Source organism: Myxocyprinus asiaticus, chromosome 3 (genome assembly GCF_019703515.2).
Source record: "Myxocyprinus asiaticus isolate MX2 ecotype Aquarium Trade chromosome 3, UBuf_Myxa_2, whole genome shotgun sequence".
Taxonomy (NCBI): Eukaryota; Metazoa; Chordata; class Actinopteri; order Cypriniformes; family Catostomidae; genus Myxocyprinus; species Myxocyprinus asiaticus.
Window position 1 is genome coordinate 28,173,088 of NC_059346.1, and position 20,991 is coordinate 28,194,078.

The window sequence follows — 20,991 nt, forward strand, 5'->3', positions numbered from 1 at the left end:
TGATATAAATAAATCGCATTTGTTTCTGATTTGCACAATAGTTGAATTATAGTCAATGTTTGTCAAAATTGCATTCTTCCACAGGTCAAAATTTCCATCTACAGTGTAGTAGGAGATGCTAGTAAGAAGCAAAACAGGTAGCCGATCATCAGAGTTAAAAATGTAAGCCTAGTAAGAGCGTTGGATTATTTAAAATACTAATTTAACTATTAATAAGCATGACATGTTCATGTGATTGTACTTAAACAACCTGATGGTAACTTATGGCAAGAATACACAATTAATCCCATAGTCTCTTCTTGGACACTTGGACAGTATGCACCTTACAAAGTTATCAAATTACAGTGACTTGTAAGTGATCAAACATGTAACTTGATCTGACTGACATTTTGAGACATTGTGCTTAAAATACTTACCTCCACTTAATCTCAAAAGATATTAGACTAATCTCGAATGATGCGTTACTGTGGGGAGAATCGGTAGATATCGGAGGGTCTGTCTGTGAAGAAAGCTTTGGAGGTCTATTAAAACTGCCATGGTGATAAATAATTGAAACAAAAGCAGCTGTGGAAGCAGCTGAATAAGAATATCTCAAATTATAGTCATATGTGTTACCACGTTATGTCATATAGTTTCAATTTAGTATAAATATTGAACGAAGTAAAGGCTTTTACAGCTACCTCATTGCCCTCAGGTAATTAGCAGCTAAAGTATAGTTTGTTTCTCTCTTTCCCTCAGCAGAAGTTGGGCGGGAATCTCTCCATCTGGTTTTTATAGTGGAAGCGCATCGCGTGCAGTAGTAGCAGTTGTCTGACTCGGGCGGCGGGAAAACACCACAACGTTTACTCAGAAATAACTTGTATCAAATTCTTGGATATTTCTTAGGTTTTTTTCGATTTTTCCCTTAAAGAAAATTTATTGTTTCTTCAAGAATCAAGACTGGGAAAGTTTAGCTCATTAAAGGTGAGTAATTGTTTAGAATTTAAATTGTATATCTAGTTGTATTTTAGTTTGCACGTTATGTATTTTAAGCGATGCAAAATTTGTATAATTTTTATAGACCTGTAGTACTGATATATAGCCTATAATTCAGAATATCATTATTAATATCGATTCTATCAAGTTTATATATTTATTTTTTGTAATAAATATTTTATTTATATTATCTTTAGGTTTGCATGGACATTTGGTACATTAAAATGATATAGCCTATTATCATTTATTATTGTTATCGTGCACTTATGCATAATTCATTTATAGTTAGTTGCTGTTTATACCCACAACTGTTCCTCGCGTTTCTTCTGTATTGCTTCTGTGTGTTCATAGTAAGTGGCTTTGTGACTTTAATCTGTTAGAAGTGCACTCCCGATGCAATTGCATTACGGGCGACGTTAACCCACATCTGTTTAGATTTTAAGTTTTTACCATAATTTGCCATGTAATTCCCTCTAACAGCTGTTGTACCATAGCGTTCACGGAGCAAAGTGAGGACGATGTGACATTTTTGGGACGCCAGCAGGGGACAGCACATCTCAGTGTGGTGTGTCTAGTCAGGGAGCACACTTACAAAACAGTGTATTATAGTTTATAAATCAAAGTTCTAAGAAAGTTTTTCTGTTTTTAAGAAAGTTCAAGAGTTCAAGAACAAATCAATGAGTTAACTGAGTGATTAATTATAAGGAGTAATAGATGGGTAGACTATTTGGTATGTTTGACTGTGGGATGTCAGACTTTTGACTATGAAGAAGATTGTGAAGAACCAGTTAGTGAAAAGAGGTAGTACAGTGTCATTTTTAGGATAATCTGATTTTGAGCATAATTTCCTTCATCTAACATACCATGTACTTATTACGGTATGGCAAGTTGCAGTCCATACTGACAGGTTTCATACTATAAGGTCAACCTGATGCATCATTGAGCTGCTCCATAGAAAAGTGGCATACTACTGGTTATTGTGCTGAATGATATTTATTCACAAACAAGCATGAAAAATGTGAGAACAGCAGGTTATAATGCAGGCGTTTATATATATATATATATATATATATATATATATATATATATATATATATATATATATATATATATATGTGTGTGTATTTGGCTAAGGTGTATGTAAACTTCTGACTTCATGTATATATTTAAATGTATTTGGCTAAGGTGTATGTAAACTTCTGACTTCAACTGCTTCCGACTTCAGCTGTATATATATATATAATTTTTATAATTATAATTATAATTATATTTATCACACATTATGTATTTGCACATATACAGTGAAATTCTTTTTTGAATTTTGAGCTAAGCTGGGGTCAGAGTGCAGGGTCAGCCATGATACGGCACCCCTGGAGCGAATAGGGTCAAGGGCCTTTCTTAAGGGCCCAACAGTGGCATCTATATATATATATATATATATATATATACAGTTGAAGTCAGAAGTTTACATACACCTTAGCCAAATACATTTAAACTCAGTTTTTCACAATTCCTGAAATTTAATCGTAGAAAACATTCCCTGTCTTAGGTCAATTAGGATCACTACTTTATTTTAAGAATGTGAAATGTCAGAATAATAGTAGAGAGAATGATTTTGTGAAATGTCAGAATAATAGTAGAGAGAATGATTTTGTGAAATGTCGGAATAATAGTAGAGAGAATGTTTTTTTCAGCTTTTATTTCTTTCATCACATTCCCAGTGGGACAGAAGTTTACATACACTTTGTTAGTATTTGGTAGCATTATATTGATTAAGCTGGGTCAAACGTTTTGGGTAGCCTTCCACAAGCTTCACACAATAAGTTGACTGAATTTTGGCCCAGTCCTCCAGACAGAACTGGTGTAACTGAGTCAGGTTTGTAGGCCTCCTTGTTCACACATGCTTTTTCAGTTCTGTCCACAAATGTTCTATCGGATTGGGGTCAGGGCTTTGTGATGGCCACTCCAATACCTTGACTTTGTTGTCCTTAAGCCATTTTGCCACAAATTTGGAGGTATGCTTGGGGTCATTGTCCATTTGGAAGACCCATTTGCGACCGAGCTTTAACTTCCTGGCTGATGTCTTAAGATGTTGCTTCAATATATCCACATAATTTTCCTTCCTCATGATGCCATCTATTTTGTGAAGTGCACCAGTTCCTCCTGCAGCAAAGCACCCCCACAACATGATGCTGCCACCCCCATGCTTCACGGCTGGGATGGTGTTCTTCAGCTTGCAAGCCTCACCCTTTTTCCTCCAAACATAACAACGGTCATTATGGCCAAATAGTTAAATTTTTGTTTCATCAGACCAGAGGACATTTCTCCAAAATGTAAGATCTTTGTCCCCATGTGCACTTGCAAACTGTAGTCTGGCTTTTTTATGGTGGTTTTGGAGCAGTGGCTTCTTCCTTGCTGAGCAGCCTTTCAGGTTATGTCGATATAGGACTCATTTTACTGTGGATATAGATACTTGTTTACCCGTTTCCTCCAGCATCTTCACAAGGTCCTTTGCTGTTGTTCTAGGATTGATTTGCACTTTTTGCACCAAACTACGTTCATCTCTAGGAGACTGTGTGGTCCCATGGTGTTTATACTTGCGTGCTATTGTTTGTACAGATGAAAATAGTACCTTCTGGCTTTTGGAAATTGCTCCCAAGGATGAACCAAACTTGTGGAGGTCCACAATTGTTTTTCTGAGGTATTGGCTGATTTCTTTTCATTTTCCCATGATGTCAAGCAAAGAGGCACTGAGTTTGAAGGTAGGCATTAAAATACATCCACAGGTACACCTCCTATTCAGTACACCTACTATCAGAAGCTAAAAGGTTAATTGTCAAAAGGCTTGACAAAATATTCTGGAATTTTCCATGCTGCTTAAAGGCACAGTTAACTTAGTGTATGTAAACTTCTGACCCACTGGAATTGTGATATAAGTGAAACAATCTGTCTGTAAATAGTTGTTGGAAAAATTACTCGTGTCATGCACAAAGTAGATGTCCTAAACGACTTGCCAAAACTATAGTTTGCTAATATGAAATCTGTGGAGTTGTTAAAAAACGAGTTTAATGACTTCAACCTAAGTGTATGTAAACCTCTGACTTCAACTGTACATATATATATATATATATATATATATATATATATATATATATATATATATATATATATATATATATATATGTTGCAGTGCCGCATTCAAGCACGCGTTTGGCGCAATATACACTCACCAGAATAATGGAGGAAAACTCCCGCGGTGAGTAGAAATGCTTACAGTTAATAAAGAGCGCTTCCAAATTAGGACAGCACATCCTCTTTAACGTTGTTACATCTATACACCAACATTCATTGATATAAAAGCATGTTCCACCGTCTCTCGTTTTCCCCGTTAACTCCGCGATGCGATCCGCTCTGAATAGCTGGAAGCCCGGCAGATGTAGTGCGCTGTCCAGAATGGCTTCACTCAGCCAGGTTTCTGTGAAGCACAAGGCAGCAGAGGTTGAAAAGTCCTTGTTTGTGCGGGTAAGGAGATGTAGTTTGTCCGTTTTGTTAGAAAGAGAGCGGAGATTCGCAAGATGCTCGGCAGCATTGTTCGAAAGCCCTGCCGACGGAGTTTGACCAGAGCACCGGCTCGTCTTCCTTGCCTGCATCTCCTGAACAACAAAGCTGCACCTCCAACTAAAATGTCTAGCAAAACGTCTGAATATTAAAAAAACGGGAAAAGGCTGTCTGGTATAAGCTGTCGAATGTTCAGCAGTTCATCTCTGGTAAAACTGACTGGACAAAGATTACTAAACACAGGACAAACAAACAAAAACAACAAAACAATAGGAACGCTGCACACCGAGGCGGCCATCCGCGGTGCCATCATGATGTAATATATACTAATGATACTTACTAATGATAAGTACCAACAACAACAACAAAAAAAGTAGAAATTAATAACATTATCCTCACCGGGAAAAGGCACAAAAACAAAGAGAAAGAATAAAACAAAAAGTGATGAGAGATTTAACATGAGTTAATTGTTATTTAACTAGATTAATCACATAGAAGATGAAGAGGATAATATATAACACTTTTGTAGCTACATGTATATTGAGCAAATTTATACACATTCTTTTTGTAACATTTGGATCCTCCTTGAGCAGCAACGGCTTTCTACTATAGTAGGAAATTTCATGTTTAAGACATAATTTTGTTTCCTGATGTTTTCATCTTGGAAAACTTCCGATGATCAGAATGACACCAGGCTTAGTGAAAGCAGATTATGGCAGCATAAGAAATATCTTACAGTTCAGAAGATTTTATGTGCAGGCACATGATTTCGCATTTGTATGAATGTCACAGCGCAATTTTCAGCTATGACTTGAATCAGAAATACTAAACATAAAACAAAGCTAGCTTTGAAAATAGTTCATATACTTTTTCAGAGGCAAAGGTTTTGAAGATTAACAGCTGATTGGAAAAGATCTGGAAAGGTGTTCATATTTTAGGCAGCAGAGATTGAACTGTGTAATGAACTATGGTGCTAAAAAATTTATCAGTTTATCTCAATGTATCTCTAAGCACTGTTCAGCAGAGTTATGGAGTGCAGTTTTCAGTTTATCCAGCAAATTACAGGAGGCTTTCCACAAAAGTACTCAGTCCACAATTCATCATTGATGTTAGTCTCCATTGACATATTTATTGTTTATATTGTCAGATCTCATCTTTTGTGTGTGTGAGCTTTCGTGCTTAACGGATAAGTATCGGTGAGTTATTAAGTGGACTCTTGACTAGAGTCAAAGCATGAGAGTCTGCACACACATTTCAATATTGCTTCATAATACTGAGAGAGCAGGATTCAATCTTTTTTTTTTTTTGTAATACATCGTTATCCTTTTTCCTGGCTTTATTCATTAAAATTAGAACTACATTTTCTACAGTAACTGTTCAGTTAATAACAGGAACATGTATGTAGGGGATTAAATACTGTAGTATTAAGTCTATCAATAAAGGAGTGGAGCACAAATCAGTCGAGATAGGTGTGGATAATGCAGCCTAATTTAAATTTTGCATTTAGATACTTTTGTGACAATTGTCATTATATTGCATAAGCATCTTAAAAGCACCTCAGTGTTTTCTTTTCCAGCTACATTCTGTGCTATTATATTTTCTAATTTTCTCATTGCCTTTTTCACCAGAGAGAATGGATTGCAGGCTGGTTGGGTTTAAGGCTGGGCAAAAAAACTCTTTGTATAACCCAGCGGAATAATACACCTTTTTGCTTGCATCATGAAAATGTCCTTGTCAAGCTGTTCTCACCTCAGTTCAGACAATTCCGTCACAAGCTTGGTAATTTTGGGGTTTATGGCGCATTTAACCACAATATATTTAATTATAAATATACTGTATTAGTTTAGTTACATTAAACTATCATATCAATTTTAAATCCCCTAAACCAACAACATTTCTAAACCTAACCACTTAAAATTAAATAAAACATGTAACTGGGAGGTAAATATACGTAATCACAATAGTTGTTTTTACATTAGACTATAGATATTTTTTTAACACCTAACCCGACCTCTACGCCAAAACCTAACCAATAATGTAACAACAGTATGTATAACCAACCAATAGTATAAAAGACTTAACAAGCAGATACAAGCACAGTCAGAATAATTAATTTTAAAAAATGACAAAAAAATCACCATAAAGTATTCCAAATAACTCATGCTGCATTTTAAGCTGACGGACCAAGTCAGAAGTTTTGGTGGCGCAGGCAAAACTTTGCTGGAGGGCTGTTTCGTTCTGAGAGTGTGTTGCGAAAGCCAAAACCCCATCTTTATAAACACTAAGCTGTCTGACACTGACATCAAGAAGTTAATGAACTAATGTTTTATTGCTAAACAAATGCTTACCAGACATCCTCTTGATCTTGCCTGCTAACGCTGATGAATTGCAAGCTACCTTGCTTTGTAACTTTCAAATAATTTCTCTTTGTACTAAAAGTCAGGTTAATGTCAATGTTAATCTGTAATTATTCAGCAAGGTAAACTACAATAATACATGAAATGAATGCTAGACAATGTTCAAGATAATGCAGAAAGCTCCATTCATTAGTGTAACGTAACTTGGTTATACAGAAAATATATACATTCTATTATTATAAAACAATAGCGCATCGATATATCATGACAGTTGTGATGGAATCACATCAAAACTGAATTGTGTCAACATATTTATAATGTACAGTCTATTTTATAAACAGCTACTGTCATTATCCACCAAATTTAGCTAACAGCTATTGATAAAGCTGGCTAGCTAGCTAACGCCGATATAGGCGTATAAATGCAGTCAGTGTATCATGCAAAGAAAAGTGATTACTTCAAACTACAGTCTCGCATAGTCAGACCTATATCTGCACTTTGTTTTAGCCCTGTTCCAGCATTGGAGAGTCAAATATAATATACAGTCTCAAAGTTTGTAGTAAAACAATCATAACTGAGTAATTTTAATTATGCTACCTCATCTGTCAGCATGATGTTCAGCCTCTTTGTACGTTACATTATTGTTTTGGTCGATGCTCGCTCGTGTCCCTATGGAGTGTGTGCATGAGCACGAGCAACAGGTAGCTGGCTGCAGTTCACTTAATGGCCACAGGTGTCATTGATAACAAGGGTTTCTGAATCTTACATACTGCACCTTTAAGAGTTACAGTATAAGGACAGACTTCAAGGCTATTGCAACGTGTCCTCTGCATTCAAATCCTGTCCTGCACTGATGAGTTTAAAAGATCAAAGTTTGAACATATTTACATTTGTCTTCAATTTGGTGCAGTCAAAACAACCTTGAGCTGAACACGCCCAAAACGGTGGAGATGATTGTGGACACTGTCAGAGCTCTGAACACCAGAACCGTCAGGCACAGGAATATTTTACCCCCAGGCTATCCATCTCATGAACAGTTAAAACTGCCCCATTAAGCAAAAATTAATGTGCAATACACAGCTTAGTCTTTTTATATTATCCAACACATCTAACCTCTTCTGCCATTACATTCCCTTGCACTGTATATAATCGATTTGTATTTAGATTTGCACTACGTATGTGTACGTGTGTGTGTATGTATGTATGTGTGTATGTATATGCATGCGTGTATGTATGTAAGTATATATATATATATATATATATATATATATATATATATATATATATATATATATGTATATATATGTATATATGTGTAGGTGTGTATATATATGCATGTATATATATATATATATATATATATATATATATATATATATATATATATGTGTGTGTGTGTGTGTGTGTGTGTGTATGTATCTGTGTGTGTATATGTCTATTGTGTATTCTATATATACTTTTTTCTTTTCAATGTTTCTTTATTTTTTATTCAATTTTTAATAATTTTTTAAAAGTCTTGTTGCTGTTTTGTATTGTTGTGTATTGGAAGCTCCTGTCACCAAGATAAATTCCTTGTATGTGTAAGCATACTTGGCAATAAAGCTTATTCTGATTCTGATTCTGATTCTGAGACCGCTTTACTCAGCTGGAGAGCAAATTAATTTATATTAATAAATGCAGTCTATCTGAAGACTCTACCTCAACTGTATTTGTCAGATATGGGACACTTTTAATTAAAAACAGCATGCAGAATCCCCATAACAAACTGTCTCTCAAATGTATTTCAACCATTTTTGATTGACAGTTTTGTTAGCTCTCTTAGAACATAATTAATTCTTAGGCTTTGATGTGCTCGCAGACTGTCATATTTTACTATTTACTATATCTATCTATCTATCTATCTATCTATCTATCTATCTATCTATATTAGTACCTGAAGCTAGCTCCTGTCAGAGTGTGAGGGGAGACAAAGGGACCCAAATGCAGAAGGAAACAGTTCAATGAGTTTATTAACAACAGTCCTGTAAATGAGGAGAGCCGCACCCAGCACCGGATGCAGTGAGCAGAGTGTCCATTGAAGCTGGTGAGGTGCGAAGCAAAGCCCAGGCAAGATTCTCCCCCGACACACGGGCAGAAACCGAGGAATCCTCCTCCAAGGGAACTGGGCAACAATAAAGGTGAAGGTGAACGCAAAGGTGAACAGGAAGGTAACCACACCTGAGTGCAATCAGTGAGAAGCAGGTGGAATGGGTGAGTAAATCATTGCCATGATCAGCGCCTCCCCGGGAACGATCAGCATTCCCATGGAAATGCTTATCACGCGAATTCGAACGCAAAACGGGTTTAAATTTGGAAACATGAAAGACGGGATGAATGCGACGGAGGTGAGGGGGTAATTTGAGGCAGACTGCCACTGGACTAATGACCTTGGCGATGGGAAATGGTCCGATAAACTTGGGACCCAGCTTACATGATGGGAGATGGAGTGGAATGTCCTGGGAGGACAACCAAGCCTTCTGCCCGCACACGGAAGTCGGGAGCTTAGACCAGTATCGGTCCACTGACCTCTTAACATGAGTGCCAGTCCTAAAGAGGGCTTCTCTGGCGGCTTTCCAAGTACGTCGGCACCTCTGTAAAAACACGTGAATGGACAGGACCTGAGCATCTGTCTCTCGGGTGGGAAACAGAGGGGGCTGGTAGCCGAGGCTACACTGGGAGGGTGACAACCCCATAGATGAGTTATGGTAATACTTGACCCAAACTAAACTCGACCCAAACTGGAGGAGCCCGGCCAGGGGGTTCATCGTGCAAGCGATGGCCACCAGAAACGCTGTCTAATGAGCGTATGGGTACGAGTAGCCCCGGATGGCAGGTGACGTTAGATGAGTGACCCCACTGAAGGATGTGCATTTGAACTGATTGCAGAACAAACAGCTTACCCGCTGGGCATGTGGCGGGGGGTGCGGTGTTACATAGAGCAGTGCGGACTTTAGCCTCCACCTCCCAGGATACCATGCCCACCACTTGAGTGGTGGGGAGGATGGTGTCCACTGAGGCATTGGAGGTCTCAATTTCAAAACATCGAGATAAGATATCGGGCTTGACGTTTTTGGACCCCGGGAGATACGACAGGGTGAAATCAAAACACGTGAAATACAACGCCCAGCGAGCCTGCCAAGAGTTAAGACATTTAGCACTACGGATGTACTCTAGGTTCTTGTGATCAGTCCAAACCACAAAAGGTATCCCCAACCCCTCTAACCAATGATGTCACTCGCCCAAGGCCAACTGGACAGCCACTAATTCCCAGTTGCCAATGTCATAATTCCGTTTTTCTGGTGATATGTGCGAAAAGTATGAACACAGATGCATCTTTCCATCTGAGGGAGAGCACTGTGAGAGGACTGCTCCAACACCGACCTTGGACACATCCAGCTCCACCATGAACTGACTAGCAGGGTCAGGGTAATTAAAATAGGTGAGGTGGAAAGCCGCTCCTTAAGTTCAGAAAATGCGGCTTCAGCCCACGGAGACCAACAAAAGTCTGTGCGCATGGAGGTGAGATCCATCAGGGGCACGGTGAGTTGGCTATAATTTCTTATAAACCTCCGATAAAAGTTGCCGAACCCCAGAAACCTCTGCAATGCCTTGCGAGAATCTGGGGTTGGCCACTCGGCGACGGCTTTAACCTTGGCCGGGTCCATATGCACTCCCTCGGATGAAACGATGAACCCCAAGAACGGAACCGACTGTACATGAAAAACGCACTTCTCCACCTTGACAAACAGCTGAATCTCCAACAGCCGCTGAAGCACCTGCCTGACGTGCCACACATGGTCCTGCACATTCTGGGAGAAGGTCAGAATAGCGTCAAGATAAACAAAAACAAAACGATCGACCATGTCTCTAAGCACGTCATTCACGACCCCCAGGAAGACTGCAGGGGCCATCCTCGAGGAGGAGAGGTGCCAGGAAGCAATTCTATAGCACAGTCGTACGGGCAATGAGGAGGGAGGGTCATGGCACGGGACCGGCTGAACACCGCACTCAAGTTGTGGTACGGCAACGGTACTCCGGACAAATCCACTGGCTCATCTTGCAACGAAACACAAGACTGGACAGGGGAGACAGCAGTGTTAAGACAATGTGAAGAACAAAAAGAGCTCCAAGCAAAGACAGTGTTGGTTGCCCAATCTATGCGTGGGTTGTGCGTTACCAACCAGGGATGTCCCAGCACAACTGGGGTCAAAGGGGACTGGATGTTGATAGATGTTGATAGAAGGACAACTGTTCAGAGTGGTTATCGGAAGCAAAGGTGATTGGCTTCGTGGAATGGGTGATGACTGACAGGGGCGTGCCACTAAGTGTGTGAGCGGTGATGGGCTCATCCAATCGGACCCTGGGGAGAAGCCATTTGGAAGCCAAGTCTGTGTCAATGAAATTCCCTTCAGCACCAGAATCCATCAAAGCTGAAATCGTATAACTGTCCGTTCCATTTTGCAGCCGGGCCGTGAGAAGTGTGCGATGTCCAGGGGCTTTTTCCAAGACTGTCGCCCTCGCCAGTAACCCCCTACTTATGAGCGTTGTCCTTTAAACAGGCATGTTGCAGAGTGGTGGACCAATCGGCCTTAAGAAAAACATAACCCCTTAAGAAGCTGCCGCTGCCTTTCCTTTTGTGACACCGGAAGTCTATCCACATGCTTGGGCTCAGAGTTGAGACGAAAGTCAAGTGATCTGGAAGGAGGGGGTTGTGGGTGGAGATCAGCTGCCCGAGAGGGTGAAGAGTGGCATCGACGATGATCACGACGCTGATCAGGTGTTGATTGACTCGGATGGCCAGGTCTATGAAATCGTCGAATCGAGTGGGAAGATCCAAAGGATAAATCTTGTCCAGGATAGTATCAGGAAGTCCCTGCAAGAACAGGTCCAACATAGCGTGATCATTTCAGGGTGCGAAACTCTATCGCATAGTCGGCTACTGAAGTGGCCAGTTTATTCTCTCAGAGGGTGAGGGGAGACAAAGGGACCCAAACACAGAGGGAAACAGTTCAATGAATTTATTAACAACAGTCCCGTAAATGAGGACAGGCGCACCCGGCACCGGATGCAGTGAGCAGAGTGTATGTTAAAGCTGGTGTGGTGCGAAGCAAAGCCCAGGTGAGATTCTCCCCCGAAAGATGGGCAGAGACCGAGAAATCCTCCTCCAAGGGTACTGGGCAACTATACAGATGAAGGTGAAGGTGACAGCGAATAGGAAGGTAACCACACCTCTAGAGACAGGCAACCAACAGACACACGAGTAATCTCCAACTAGACAAGAGAGCACGGTTAACACTTGAAGCAAACAATAAACTGGCAAAGAAAGAGGGAAAACCAAGGAATAATTAGGGAGTGCAATCAGTGAGAAGCAGGTGGAATGGGTGAGTAAATCATTGCCATGATCAGCGCCTCCCAGTGAACGATCAGCGTTCCCATGGAAATGCTGGTTATGCGTGCCAGCTCCACCTGTGAGACACGAGGGAGAGAGAAAAACAAACAACAGTATGAGCTGGCACAAATGCCGGAACCGTGACAGCTCCTTTGTAATTAATTTTATCTTAAATCCTTGCTAGATTTGTGTGACTAATATTGTTGTATTCTATAGAAAAGTCACAAATGACAGTAAATCCATGTCGATTGAACCTTGAATTATAGCACCTCCCATTTCTAGACACTGCATCATTTTGCTTAGAAAAATATAATTAGAAATCTCTGTGAGATCAACATGAATCATGAATGCTGGGTTGGCATTTCACTTCTGACATCATAACTAACTAAATAAAAAACAGCTGTAGTTTGCTGTCATATCCAGTGTTGGGTAAATTACTTAAAAATAGTAATCCACTACAAATTACTAATTATTTCAATTAAATTGTAATCAGATTACTTTACTAATTACTTCATTGAAAAAGGAATCACATTAAAAATACTTTACTTTTAAGTTACTTTCTAAAACACCTTTCCGCTCAACAAATTGAAACTAATTTCTTCCTTGTTCATTGTTACACACGAGTCATACACTCAGCACCTCACATTTCTCCTTCACAACGACTCGTTACAGGGCCATAATTCATGTCTACATAAATAATATATTTGAAAAAAACCTATAATGTACTTAAAAGTGAATCAATTAATTGAAAGTCAGCAACTGTAATCAGATTACAAGAATTTAACATGTAATTAATAAAACTTTTTTTACTAAAAAGAAATTAGATTACAGTAACTAATTACTTTGTAATTGGATTACACCCAACACTGGTCATATCCAAAATCCATGCTTGAACTGTCACAAGTTTTTACACCTCATTTTACTGATGTCTTCCAAAACCCCTCTTTTTAATATGAGTTTCTTTAAGGAAAGCACATTGAAAGTATTTTTACCTCATCATTTACATTTCACAAAAAACAGTGCAACAGTCAGGGTGAAGAACCTGTTTGTTCAATCAGAGATCAGGACTGCATGAAAAAAGCTCAATAATCTGTGGGCTTTATTTCCTGCATGTCTCATGTAGATGTATGTCTTAAACATGTCACACTTGTTTAATCTGCACAAGCAACCTCTCCATAAGATTCTAAAAACATTTATCCATATACCATATTTATTTTAAGTCTTACTCTGAGAGGAATGGAGATTGCTAGTATATTCAAAACTGTAACCAGGACCAGACTCTCCACCGGTACTCCACCTGACATCACACACGATGGGATTACCCTTACAAGAAGTGACTACAATTTATATAATTCATAACTTCCCCATTTTATCCAAACAAAGATAAAGAAGACAACCAAACGCATGGCATGTGTGTTAGATAAACCCTATTATACAATTAAAGGCTTACTGCATGTTATTGTACTGTACTGTGTATAAAACAGAACGGAGTGGAGTTGCGAATACAAGTCAGTCTCTGAATGGTGTAGACATATGATTTTGCAGAAGGAATAGTTGTGGTGGAAATATTTTTCTCACTATTATAAGAGCAATACGAATGAGGGCTCTGTCATATATTGTTTTGCCATATGCCTTTGTCATATATTGTTTTGCCAGTACTGGCATTATATGGTGGATTGTTACTTATTTTTTCAAAAGAAGAGATCATCTTGTCTTCCATACTTTCCTAGGGGGTCTGTTTTCTTCTTACGTGCGTGTTTGAAATCCAGAAAAAGGAAATGTGTGTTCCATTATTTTTGCTATTTCATCCACTCCCTTTCTCTCTCTCAACAGGAATACAATGGCGCTGAAACTATTGGATCTCAACTCTACCGTATCATCAACATTCTTCTCTGTGGAGAATGTCTCTGTGAACTACACCTCCTCTCGTGCATATTATTATCCAAACATCACCTATGTGGACTTCTACCTGCATGAGCCCTTGGTATCAGCTATTTTTATTGTATCTTACCTCCTTATATTTATCGTATGCATGGTGGGAAATGGAGTGGTGTGCTTCATCGTGCTAAGGAGCAAGAACATGCGTACAGTCACCAATCTCTTCATTCTCAACTTGGCAATCAGTGACCTGCTGGTTGGCATCTTCTGCATGCCCACAACATTGGTGGACAACATCATCACAGGTGAGGGCCATCTTGCAATTGTGACTAAATATTTTTTGTGTTAAAACGGCAAACAGGAACTAAAGTATATTGGTTGAATAAGTGAACCTTCAGAAATAATTTTGTAACATATTGAACTGGTAGATACAGTAAATATTATTCTCCATGGAGACCACTTTCTACTGTATATGCATCATTACCTCTAAATATTTAAGGAGTACCTCTGCAGCTATTATGACTACCTCATCTGTTTATTATTCTATGGTATGGCTATAATTGTGGTCCACCATTTTGAGGCATTTTGACCCATATTTTTTATTTTTTTTATTCACTAAAGTAAAAAAAAAAAAAAAAAAGATTTTTTTAAATAATATGATTATTTAGTTTCTACTCTAAACCATTGCTAAGGTATAATCATTTAAATGTTGGTAGAGAATTTCCTTTTTCTTTAGTTCATACATCTCAAAATGTGTTTCTGGGTCAAAGTAACTCAAAATTTAAAGCAGGTCACAATTACATTGAAATTGTACTACAATGCTTGGCTGTGTATCTTGTATCTTTAATGTATTCCTCAGGTCACTACAGTCAATACAAATAGTAACTATTTGCTACAAAGCCTATGAGTTGCATAGTGCATGATGCCAAATTAGCTCAGGGGAGAAATTTTGCCAAAATGTTATCAGTTTGGCTTCCAGCATCAAAAAGTATGTGTTGATGTGTTCAGTAGTGACATAAAAAGTGAAAAATAATTACATTTCCATTGAAATGGGACAAATATACTGTACCAACAGCAGGCAGTCTAAAACACCTTTTATGAAATAAAGGGTGTTATTTATCAAATAACATATGACGTTATGTCTTGTTTAGTACAGCTTAGTGTGGATAGGTGCTTACAGACACATTGAGACACATTTAATTCATCAGCATATCAAGAGGATTTAAGGCTTAGGTGCACTGCTATGCAACAAGTTATGAAATAAATTGTACACAATTTGCAGACAATTAAATTCACTGAATCTCACTGAAAAAGCTCTTCCTGAACACCCTGCAATTGCCCCATTCTTCTACATCACAGTGAAGGCTATTAAACTCAGCAGCATTTTTATTTCTGAAAAAAGTACATTTTGCTAAGTGGCTTTTTGAGACAGGAATGGCATTTTCCTTGGCTATGTCCTCATTTCTTTCATCTGGTTATCATGCAATCATTAAAAAAATTTAAACCTACAGATTGGCTTATCCATCAAAGAATCTGCAATTGCAATGACCATGGACCTCTGTTAGGAACACAGTTCTATGAGGAAGACTTGCAGACTTGAGTGAAATTCAAGATGACATTTTTTTATGAATATAAAACAGAAAATCTAATGTCTCTCTTTGGCGTAAGCCCCGTCTGGTGGTCCGAAGAAGTTGTACTCGGAACTGTCATATCCTGCCGGAGATAGGAGGCAGGGGCGAGGAGCCTACCCCCGTGCAGGATGGGACTCGTCTGGTGGTGGTGGGGTGGTGAAGGTTGCCGTGTTAGCGCAACTGAAACAGCAATGTGATAATGTGAGCAGACTTATAAAGCAATGGCTTACATGTGATTGGCTAGAAGTTACCTAGCTAATGGTGCGATGACAGCTGCTAGTCTTCCCACTAGAACTACGCTGCGCTTACATTTTTATTTTTTTTTGGGATTTTTCCCCTTTTTCACCCAATTTGGAATGCCCAATTCCCAGTGTGCTTTTTAAATCCTCGTGGTCACGTAGTGATTTGCCTCAATCTGGGTGGCAGAGGACGAATCCCAGTTGCTTCAGCGTCTGAGACCATCAACCCGCGCATCTTATCACGTGGCTTGTTGAGTGCGTTACCATGGAGACATAGCGCGTGTGGAGGCTTCACACCATCCACCGTGGCATCCGCGCTTAACTCACCACGCGCCCCACTGAGAACGAACCACATTATAGCGATCACGAGGAGGTTACCCCATGTGACTCTACCCTCCCTAGCAACCGGGCCAATTTGGTTGCTTAGGAAACCTGGCTGGAGTCACTCAGCCCACCCTGGGATTCGAACTAGCGAACTCCAGGGGTGGTAGCCAGCGTTATTTACCACTGAGCTACCCAGGCCCCTGCGCTTACATTTCTTGGCAATTCTAACCCTGCCCACCATGATGTGTTCCCCAATCAGTAAATGGGAAGAACTATCTGCATAACTCTCAGTCTCTGCATAAGCAACTAAATCCCAAATGGACTGAAGTTATTGTGAATTACACTGCAAGGACTGTAGTGGGACAGATTTCACAAAGTGGTTTGACCTTGTTACAATTAAAAACAGGCTGTTGTGCCTTTAATGTTTTCTGTAGAACAGAAATAACTTTAGATTATCTGAGACTTAAAACAACTTAATGTAATGTTCTGAATTTTATCAGTGTGTAATATACGTAAGAAGTAACTTAATGCTTCAAGTTCACATGCATTGTTGACTGAGCGACAAAGCGAAAACACCAGTCCTGAAATGCATTCTGTGTTTGCATCTTTTATATCAATTCAAAATATCACACTGGCGTCAAAGATTAAAAGTATTAAAACAGAAACAAGAAACCAAAAACCAATACTGATTATCAAGCACGAACATCATTGATGGATGCATTGGTGAGCAAACTACGACAGCAACATAGAGCTTCCTTCTCACTCCTTCCCAGCGGTAATTAGAGTGAACCAAATTCTGTCAGACCTTGTTGGACTAAATGGATGCAAAGATAAGACAATGATGTGTCTGCAATGAATATCAGTGGTGATGCGAGACTCAAAGCACTTCTCTGGCTGTAGAGAAGGTATACGACACATACACATATACAACATGCCTGTCGAGGCAGCATATGAATATGCAGTTGTTAAAACAAAATTCAATAACTACTTTTTACCATACTACATACAGAGGGCTACTGTATATTCATAAATGCAACGCAACAGCTGGGGTAAATTAAGATGCATACCATACAAGGCTTTGCAAGCTGGCAAAGAACTGCAAGCTCAAAGCACAAATTCTTCAAAGCTGAAAGTCCGTCCAGACGTCAGAGATATGCTCTGAGAGCGCCTGATTTGTCTCTGCAAGATCTTATAGAACATGGAAGGCCGCATAGAACAAGGCTCAAATATAACCAAATTTGTAAATGCAATTAGTCACAAACCATCGAGTATACTAAAAACCACAGTGACAAGCCATATTCAAGTACAGATTAGCCTACATAATTTATTTAAGAGTTATTTTTTTCTCACAAAACTGTCTGCCTGCAAAAGCTAAATTTGTTATGCTTGTTCGTTACTATACACTATTGGTTTCTAACAAGCATAACAAATTTAGCTTTTTTCTAACAACAGAGGTGTTTTCTGTACTTTAGTACAGTTTTTAAATATTTGTACTTTACCTGAGTATAAATATTTCTTTGGACATTTACTTTCACTTTACATTTTGAAGAGAAAATTGATACTTTTACTCCGATAAATTTCTCCAGAACCTTTCGTTACTTTTACGACTGAACACCTTAAAAAATAACAGCTGTACGTGCAAACATGCATGCAGATCGGCGATAGTGATGTGTGATTCGTTGAAAGAATAATTTGAGCCAAATCTTTTAAATACGATTCCTTTGAACTGAACAAAAAGATTCAAAAAGTGGTCCGAATGATTCGTTTTGCGAATCATGAGTCTGAATCAAAATCACAAGCGAAGCGCGCGCCAGATTACGTGTTCGGTCTCCACAGGGGAAGACAAGAAACTGCTCATGTGAGATTCATTGTTTTTTTTTGTTTGTTTTTTTTTGAGTAATTAATTTGATAAGTTTAGGCTTAAACATTATGAAAGCTGTTAAATAATGAAGTTATGTGCAATCAGTCTCCCGCCTTTCCAGGAGACCTGTTCCTATAAAATACATTTTACATTTAAACAAGGTATGATGTGTATGAATAATTACCAGCGCTAACGAAAATGTCCAACAATATTTATTTTTATATTTTATGAAGATGTGACTGGTCTTTGCCTAAGCAAAACCAGTTTTTTGGTGGTTGGTTAAGTGTTATATTTGCTTTGTAGCATATTTATGCTATATTATGTGGTAACTAGGGTTTTCTGGATGGTTGCTAGAGCATGCTATGTAGTTGTCAAGGTGATCTCTGCTGTGTGTTTTGGCACATTGCTACAGTAAGTGGATGCCAGGTTGTTACTATGCTGTTGCTAAGTTGTTTTCTGTGTTTTTTGCACATTGCTCTGCAGTCGACAAGGTGTTCTAGGTGGTTGTCAGGTTGTTGCTATGCTGTTGTTAAGTTGTTTTAACTGTGTTTCAGCACATTGCTATGCAGTTGCCAGAATGTTCTGGGTGGTTGCTTATTGGCCCAAATGAAAAGAGCCCACCTCCACAAGTCTCTGTTCTGGTAACTAATATGACTCAACTCCCTCCTTAAATGTTTTTATGGACTGTGGTGTTCATTTACACTCATCCCATAAAATATGATAATTCTGATGTGACTTGAATGCACCATTAAAGGGATAGTTCATTTAAAAATGAAAATTCTCTCATAATTTTCTTACCATCATTCGATCCAAGATGTGTATGACTTTAATTTTTTTTCTGCAGAACACAAACAAAAAAATATTTTCAGATTATCGCTGTTATGTAGGTCAATTCAAGGTAAGTGAATGGTGGCCAGACCATTGAAGCTCCAAAAAGCACATAAATGCAGCATAAGAGTAATCCATAAGACTCCAGTGGTTTCACCAATGTCTTCTGAATGGATCCAGTTGGTTTTGGGTGAGAATAGACTAAATTATAACTCCTTTTTCGACTATAAATCCTGACATTAGCAGTCTCCTTGGTGATCAGGATTTCAAGCTCGATTACACTTCCTATAGTGCCATCAAGGGCTCTGCGCATGCGTCAAGCAACAGAAAGTGAAATCGAGCTTGAAATCATGATCATGCCTAGAGATTGCAATGGCATGTTATACAGTGAAAATGAGTTACAGTTTGGTTTGTTCTCACCCAAAACCAACTGAATCACTTCGGAGGACATGGATTTAACCACTGTAGTAGTATGGATAACTTTATGCTCTCTTAATGTGCTTTTTGTAGCTTAAAATGTCTGGCTACCATTCACTTGCATTGAAATTACCTATAGAGCTGAAATATTCTTCTAAAAATCCTTGTATGTGTTCTGCAGATGAATTCATACACATCTGGGATGGCATGAGGGTGAGTAAATGATGAGCACCAATCAAATGCCATGAGTTTAATGAACTGTTCCATAATTTATGCAATTTACTTGTACTTTTAATACTTAAGTAAATTTAATATCAGTTACTTTAATACTTTTACTTAAGTCATTTTCTTGTGAGCTATTTTAACTTTTACTTGAGTAAATTTCCATGAAGGTATCTTTACTTTTACTCAAGTATGACAAATGGATACTTAATACAACACTGGAAACCAAAATTTTTTTCTAAAGTATGTTGCTCTACAGCTAACCACAGAGATCAACCCCAAAGCATAAAGAAGACTGTGCAAGACAAAAAGCTTCACAAAGTTCATGAGGTCAGTGTTGACACACAGCCTATAGGCCTTTACTCGTCCAGCGATGATGATGGGGATGTTTTTGTTGTTAAAACCACCAATTCTGATAAGATACCACAAACAACACAAGTATACCAGTAAGCATTGTCTCTGAAAGCACATACAAATCCTTTGTGTCAGCCACCAGAACTACTGCCATCTAACATCAGATTTTTTTCTTATGGTTCCAAGCATGCACGTTCTATCCTGGGTGGATTTACCTGTCACAAACAGTAACATAACAACTCAACCTGTGAAACGTTCTATGTGATACCTGGTGATGACTGTTCTCTGCTTAGCTAGCAAACAGTAGAAAAGATGAATCTCATTTAAATACTGAGCTACTGCAGCTCTCTCCCCCAAAAGCAGCACTGTAACATGAGATGCCTTAAAGTGAATGAGAGTTGTTTGTTTCAAGGCATTTGAAAAATCAAAGACAAATCAGATTAAACAAAGTAAGCTAAGATAAAAGCTATGGGTTTCTCCCATAGTCACACCTCCAAAGACAAAAGACCCAGAGAAAGTGTATGTGATGATGGCATATTTGGTTGACAAATGTTACCATTTTGTGTGATCGTCAACTCTTACTAACAATAGATGACATCATACATGAGTTGAGCGTGATACTGTGTTCTCAAATCATGATCTGAATAAGCTCGATCTGCATCTCGATAGCAGGTATATCACAACATACCTAGGTCTGAGGAGATACAAGCACCTCAACTTCTCAGTTACATGTTCTGCTGAGGTATTTCAAAATGCAATCCACAAAACTCTCCAAGGCATTCCTGGTGCCAAGAACGATTTTATTGTGTATGGATCAGCAAAAGCCAGTAGTGGTTCTAGCTTGTATGGCGCCCTGGGCGAAACCCGCTTCAACACGCCCCCAAAGTTGTCGACTGGGGGGGGTGGGGGGTGTCTGTGT

The 20,991-nt window shown here is 38.8% G+C and overlaps 1 protein-coding gene across 1 annotated transcript in view; it reads left to right on the forward strand.

Annotated features, from left to right (window-relative positions):
• The first annotated feature begins 825 nt into the window (after positions 1–825).
• The window catches only part of LOC127417456 (neuropeptide FF receptor 2), a 34,281-nt gene continuing 14,115 nt past the window's right edge, over positions 826–20,991 (forward strand). The window contains exons 1-2 of the mRNA XM_051657522.1: positions 826–963; positions 14,152–14,501. Coding sequence (XP_051513482.1) covers positions 14,159–14,501 — 343 coding nt within the window. The 5' untranslated portion in view covers positions 826–963; positions 14,152–14,158. The remainder of the gene's footprint in view (positions 964–14,151; positions 14,502–20,991) is intronic.